This window comes from Microtus ochrogaster, unplaced genomic scaffold (genome assembly GCF_000317375.1).
Source record: "Microtus ochrogaster isolate Prairie Vole_2 unplaced genomic scaffold, MicOch1.0 UNK98, whole genome shotgun sequence".
In the NCBI taxonomy this organism is placed as follows: domain Eukaryota; kingdom Metazoa; phylum Chordata; class Mammalia; order Rodentia; family Cricetidae; genus Microtus; species Microtus ochrogaster.
Window position 1 is genome coordinate 851177 of NW_004949196.1, and position 7188 is coordinate 858364.

The window sequence follows — 7188 nt, forward strand, 5'->3', positions numbered from 1 at the left end:
TGCCTGTGATGTGTGGGGGTGCATGCCTGTGTGTGAGGGTGCATGCCTGTGTGTGAGGGTGCGTGCCTGCGTGTGAGGGTGCGTGCCTGCGTGTGAGGGTGCGTGCCTGCGTGTGAGGGTGCGTGCCTGCGTGTGAGGGTGCGTGCCTGCGTGTGGGGGTGCGTGCCTGCGTGTGGGGGTGCGTGCCTGCGTGTGAGGGTGCGTGCCTGCATGTGGGGGTGCATGCCTGTGTGTGAGGGTACATGCCTGTGTGTGCCTGTGTCCCAGCAGTCAGGAGGGTCAGGCTGTCTAGTGAGTTTGAGGATGACCTGTGGTACGCCAGACACTATGTCAAAACAGTCTCCCCATTTCATAGTTGTTTCCTGCAGGTGCAGAGATAAACCAACTGGTCCCTCTTTGGGCACAAAACAGCTTAAAATTATTTTAAATTGCATTTTTTTTCTTTTCTTTTTTGGTTTGTTTTTCGAGACAGGGTTTCTCTGTAGCTTTGGAGCCTGTCTGGAACTAGCTCTTATAGACCAGGCTGCCCTCGAACTCACAGAGATCTGCCTGCCTCTGCCTCCTGAGTGCTAGGATAAAAAGCCCCCCCCCCCGCGCTTGTTTTTGTTTTCAAGACAGTTTCTCTGTGTTGTCTTGGCTGTCTTGGAACTCACTCTTTTTTTTTTTTTAACTTGTACCCACTTTTAATAATGATATACCATAAAAAAACAGCATACCAATCATTTTAAAGGAAGACGTTACTTTTGCATGGTGTCTGGCTGTGTAAATTACTGACTAAAGAACACAATATTCACCCATGCCTTGGAACTCACTCTGTAAAACCAGGTTGACCTCTAACTCAGAAATCCTCCAGCCTCTGCCTCCCGGGTGTCATGATTAAAGGCATGCACCACCAGCACCCAGCAGAATTACATTTTCTTTCTTTCTTTTTCTCTCTCTCTTCTGTTTTTCGAGACAGGGTTTCTCTGTAGCTTTGGAGCCCGTCCTAGAACCAGCTCTTGTAGACCAGGCTGGCCTTGAACTCACAGAGATCCACCTGCCTCTGCCTGGAGTTAAAATGGGATTAAAAGTGCGAGCCACCAACGACCAGCAAGATTACATTTTCTTACCGCGTGCTGGTAGTGGTCAAAGGGCGTCTGCAGGATAGCTCTGTAGGTCCAGGGGCTGAACTCAGGACACCAGGCTAGGTGGTTACGTCATTACCAGCTTGTCTTTTCAGCAGATCAAGACATTGAGGAGTCTGTCCCCAGGGCTTGCCCAGCGTCAATCACCTCTCATTTCCTCTTTTGGGGCCTTTTTTGATGTTCCTGCCTCCCCTAGGCCTTCAACTCACACAAGAGCAGTGAAAGAATGGGAAATCGAAAATGTGTCGGTGGCCCAGGGGGAATTTCTCCATCTGGGTTCTCCAGTCTTCTGCTTCTGGGGTCCTAAAAGGTTCCTGACAGGAAGTCCCAAGAAGGTGGGTGGGGGACAGGCCAAGAAAGGCCCCGGGGGTCTTGGGGAAGAGAGGCTGGGTGGGGGTGCTCAGGAGGGCTCTTCAGTTCCTCTGGGAGTGGGGAGTCAATGAATCTTGGATGTCCCCAGAGTTCTTTGCAAAAGCCCTGAATTTAGGGAAACCCTGGGGGCGTCCCAGGGATGGGGAGCTAGGGGTTGGAAGAAAGGGGGGCAAGAGAGACAGGGAGACAGAGGCTTGAGAGTCAGAGACAAAAAACGGAACTGAAGAGCTGAGATAGAGACAATTAAAGACCTCCAGGCAGGGCAATCTCTGTGAACAGTCCCGTTATCACGCCTCCCGTATATATCCAAACCTCAGGACAGCGAAAAGAAGGGAAACAGACCGTGGATCCAGGAGAGGCTAGGGAGGGAGTGGATCCCGACATCACATGGTCCCATCATATAAACAGCTGTTTAATGTGGCAGTGTTAAAAAAAAAAAAAAAGCACACACACACACCTCACCGAAAAGAAGAAAAGAAGGAGGAGGAGTGGGGAGCAGAAGAAGGAAGGGGGGAGGAGGGGGAGACAGAAGAAGGAGGGAGGAGGAGGAAGGGAGGAAAAGTAGGGGAGGGGGAGGAGAAGAAGAAGAAAGAAGAGGACTGGCATAGGATCTGGATACCACGGGGGGGACTAGAGTGGAAGAGGGGGGAGGGAAAGTTCCCGTAGTCGTGGGGCGGAGCCCGGGAACCCCGCGGTCGTCCTCATTCGCCCGGAAAATACGCCTCCGCAGCCTATAAAGCTCCTGCCTATAAAGCTGTTTATAAAGCGCGGGCGCAGGCCGGAGAGAAGCACTGCCCGACCGTGGCCATGGATCAGAGCACACAGGATGCGGAGGACGCCGCGGAAGCCCGGCATGCCTCAAGTACTGTGTGCCCAGCGGCTGCTGCGCTTCCCGCCGTTGCTGCACTCCCATCGGATGCTGCGCTCCTCGCAGGTACCGTGCGCCCAGAGAATGCTGAGCACCCTAAGGATGCTGGGAGTCTCAGGGTTAACGTTCAGGACCCCGAGCTCGCGTGGCCGTCCGCCCCGCACTCGTGTACCCGCTGCCAGCTGCTCTACTGGCTAGGAGCTTTGTTGTTTCTGCTCGGGGTCGTCTGTGGCCTGATCGTCCTCTTCACCGGTATCCTGACCCTGCCGGCGCTCACAATCCCCACCTCGACCACCCAGGGGACCTTAGAGAAGACTTCAAACCTGACAGTCACCCCTGTTTCCCTAATTGGCTACCCCATCACTACAGGGCAGGTAAGGCACGTTCCGTTCCCGGGGGAATCCTTTCTTCTAAAAGCACCCCTCTGCACCGTCGTGGGGAAAACACCTTCCCCTAGCGCCCTCGAGCGACCACGTTTGACACGCCCCTTCTCCGTCTCGCACTCAGAGACTTCTTTGCGTCTTAACCCTCTCAACTTCTTATGTACATATCGGACCCGGGAGAGGACTACCGAGGGTTCCCCGCATTTCCCTACAGTCCCCTCTAGGTCCCCGGGGCTTTCCTCCATCCAAAGTTGAAGGACACCTCAGTGTGGGCTGGGCCTTATGAACTCCCACCTGCCCCTCTAAGACGTAGGGGAGCCCTTACTTTGTTTCTTCTTTCCTCCCAGGGGTCTTCCGTGTTCGCCAAACTGCAGACTAAAAATGGTGAGTGTGACTGATGTATCCCCCTGGGGTCCTGCAGAGAGGCTGAACAAAAGGGCCATTGGTGTTACGTAATCTGTGCCCCTCTCTCACCTCTTTAGGCCCCCCCATCACAGCACCAGCTGTCACCCTAATTGGGACTACTCCCTCCCCCTCCCTCCTTCCCTCCCTCCTTCCCCTCCCCCTCTCCCTCTCACCCTTCCTCTCGCTGTCCCTCCCTTTCATGTAACCCAGGCTTCCCTTAAATTCATTTTGTAGCTGAGGCTAGCCATTCTCCTACCCGAATGAACCCAGGGCTTCAGGCGAGCCTTCTCCTGCTGAGCCCCAGCCGTCATCCCTTCCTGCCTGTCGCTAAATTCTTGATCCTCTTCCCAATCAATCTCTTTGCCCTCCTGGATTCCCCCTTCCTGAAGTCTCTCTCCTTCCTCCCCTGTTCTCTTGCTCTTTCTTTCTCCTTTTCTCCTCTCACCCCTCCACTCTCCCCCCAGCCCTCCCCTTTGCTTTCCCCCTCACCTCACCCTCCCACCCCTTGGCGCTCCTCACCTCCGCCCTGGAGCTTGCCTGCATCTCCACCCTAGACCTCTCTTCCCCTCTTTTTTTTTTTTTATTCCACACTTTCTTGAGGCCTATCTACCTCCTTCCCTCAGTTTCCTTCTGTTCTGTTTCCTTCTCCCTACCCCCACTCCCAAGGTCCCATTTCTCCATACCTGACTACCCTCAGCAACTCCTTGTTCTTTTCCTAGAGGCATTGCTGAACAATAGGACCCTGAGGTGGCACAGCCAACACGGAGCTGGGAGCACATACCTGTCCCAAGGTCTGAGGTATAATGACAGCACAGATGAGCTGGTGGTGGACCAAGCTGGTCTCTACTATGTGTCCTTGCAACTGAAGCTCAACCCAGTGTCCAAAAACATGGACCACAAGGTGCGGGGTCAGGTCTCTCTTGTTCTGCAACTGAACCCCCGGGAAAATGACCTTGACAGCTGGACCCTGACTGTGGACCTGTTTCCTTGCTCCATGGAGGCCAACTTAGTCCAAGGTTCCCGGAGTGACCTGATACACCTGAAGGCTGGCCACCGTCTCAGCGTGGAGCTGAGGGCCTATCTGCATGGAGTCCAAGGGCCATACCATGACTGGCAGCTCTCTCAGATGGACACCACCAGCTTTGTGCTCTTCCTTGTGAAGCCTGGCACCTCGTGAGAATTGTTACCCATATGATAACGGCACATGACCCCTGGTTGCTGAGGTCCCAAGCTGCTATATCTCATGGGGCCTGAGCAGGGGTCCCCTCTTCCAGTACTGTCCCCACATCCTGTCCCTGACTGGACTCAGTATTTATTGTGAGCATAGCTCAGACAACACTTTATGTAATTCATTGGACAGCATTAGCAAACTACTGGGCAGGGTGCTATCGAGAAACCAGTCACCAAGGATATGAAAAGGAAAGTCTTTATTTATACTAATATGTGAGAAATAAATATATTTGTAAATAAATTTTTTAGAATTATTTTTGTTGTTTAATTTTAAATTTTCACGTCCATAGCGTGGTGTTCGTCCATGAAGTTGGTGCACGTGTGCTGTGTGTGGTTGTCCCTGTGTAGGAGGATAGAGGTTAGCGTGAAGGGTCTTCCTTGGTCACTCTCCATCTTGGTTTTTGAGAGAGAGTCTCTCTGAACCTGGAACCCACTGTTCCTGTAAGGCAGTCTGGCAATCAAGTCCCAGGAATCCTGTCTCCATCCCTGGCATCATCCTCCACTCCCTTGGGATTGGGGGCACTACTATACTTTGGCTTTTATGTGGGTGCTGAACATCCGAATTTAGGTCCTTAAAATAATTGGCTAAACTGGCTCTGCGCCACTATTCCTTTTTTGAGACAAGAGTCTTGTGTAGCCCAGGCTGGCCTAAAAGTCCATATGTAACAGGCTGGCCTCAAACTCAGGCCTCTTCTGAGTCCCGAGATGACAGGGTGGTGGGCATGGTGCTGGGGATGGAACCAGAGTCTCATACCCACGAGACCTGCACTCTTCCTCCGAGTAGTCTATTTCTGGGAACAAGCTGCGAACAAGCAAAAAAAAAAAAAAAAAAAGAACAAAGAGAACAAAGCAACACCCCCCCACCCCCAGCCATCCAGGCTTGGCAGAACCAGCAGCACACACCATCGCTGTAGTGCGAGTCTATGATTTATGATGTGAAGGCATGGGGCTCTGTGCTAGGCCAACACCTTCACACTATAGAGACAGAACCCATTGGAGCAATATAATTGTAGGAAAGAAGGAGACTTTGTTAAGGAAGTTATCCCTCCCCCCATGAGTGTGCCGGCCAACAAGTGATTCAGCTGCAACCTTCATCCGGGACTCCAGGTAATGGCAAGGATGGGAACTGTGTGTGTGGCTGGGCATGTGGAGTGTGAGTCCAACGACAGCCACACTGCCAGTCTCCCAGCGGAAGCCTAGGGGTGATGTAATCCACTCGGGCAGTGTATTTGTAAACTCAGCTGATAGAGTGTTTCCTCACTGGTGTGAGTCACCAAGCGCGAAACCCACAGCCACCGTGTCTCAACAGATTTTTAAAAAGTTTCCATTTTATTGTTTCCTAGCTGTGACTTCAGGTGACTTACCTTGCCTATGGGAGGGGGGAGTGGAAATCCCTTTGTCACCCCACCTAAACTGGATTCTGTGCTTTGGGACCTCCGGTTGGGTTTATTGCTTAATTGGGGATTTAGCCCAGAGGAAACAGCAGTGCTGAAGTTAGCTTCTGATTTGTTCTTCGAGGGTGATGGTGGAAGAGTCTGAAAATCAATGTACAGTAAAGCACTTGCTCACTGACACGTAGCATGTGGGGTGCCTGTTACCTTCTGAGAGAGATGCTGGGGCTGGGGTGCCCTGGAGACCCTGGCTTCCATCACAGCCCCGCATACATTAATACAGAAATACACACACACACACACACACACATCTGGATTTGCATCAGACAGGAAGCAATAAAGCAGACAGGGGTTTGCTGCCCACCTGTGAATCAGAGGTTGGAGTCAAATGTCTTCCTTAATCTCTCCATTTTATTGTTTAAGGCAAGGTTTCTTTTCTCAAGCGATATATCCTGACTCCAGTTTTCCCTCCCTTTCGTCTTCCCAGTTCCTGCCCACCTGTCCTTCCCTTCAGATCGACTCCTGTCTTCCAGAAACGGGCTTCTTAGAGATAACAACTAATCATGACAAAATAAAATATAATAAGATGAAGTAAGAGCTTCCATATTGAAGTTGGACACAGCAGTCCAACAGGAGGAAAAAATTCCCGAGAGCAGACATAGGACAGAGACCCACTCGTTCTCAGTCAGGGTTCCCATGGAAACACTAAGCTAATAGCAATAATACTGTGTAGATTGTGCAGGCCCCGTGCTTCCTCTGCCCTCTGTGAGCTCCAATGTGTCTGCTTAGCTGATTGACAGCACCTTGTTCTTCTGCTGCCCTCCAAGCCCTTTGTCTGTCTGTCTGTCTGTCTCTTTTTTGTTTTTTTGAAATAGGGTTTCCCTGTGTAACTCTGGCTGTCCTGGAACTTATTCTGTAGACCAGGCTGGCCCCTAAAACACAGATTCACCTGTATCTGCCTCTCAAGTGCTGGGAGGTGTGGGTCTCCCCCATTCACACACTCACACGAACACACACGCACGCACACACACACACACACTCTTTCTCTCTCTCTCACTCTATCTCACACGACACACACTCTCTCACACACTCATATGCACACACACAGCACACTCTCTCACACAACACACACTCTCTCACACACACACTCTCTCTCTCACACACACTCTCACAACACTGTCTCTCACACACACACTCTCACACACACACACTCTCACAACACTCTCTCTCTCACACACACACTCACACACACACACTCTCTCACACAACACTCTCACACACACTCATATGCATACAACTCATATTCACACATAGCACACTCTCTCACATACACTCACATGCACACACACACACTCTCACACACACTCACATGCACACACACTCTCTCACACACACTCACATGCACACATAGCACA

General features: G+C 51.6%; 1 protein-coding gene and 1 non-coding gene across 2 annotated transcripts; one reads left to right on the plus strand and one right to left on the minus strand.

Moving 5' to 3' along the window:
- Nucleotides 1-669: 669 nt before the first annotated feature.
- LOC113455735 lies at nt 670-800 on the minus strand. The gene has a single exon (XR_003376723.1). It is a non-coding gene; the product is annotated as a small nucleolar RNA SNORA15 (small nucleolar RNA).
- A 1430-nt stretch (nt 801-2230) lies between these two features.
- Nucleotides 2231-4583, plus strand: LOC101988984 (tumor necrosis factor ligand superfamily member 9). The gene is made up of 3 exons (XM_005371143.2): nt 2231-2738; nt 3095-3131; nt 3872-4583. Exons 1-3 carry the CDS (start codon nt 2304-2306, stop codon nt 4327-4329), a joined length of 930 nt encoding a protein of 309 aa, XP_005371200.1. The 5' UTR covers nt 2231-2303; the 3' UTR covers nt 4330-4583.
- Nucleotides 4584-7188: the final 2605 nt, after the last annotated feature.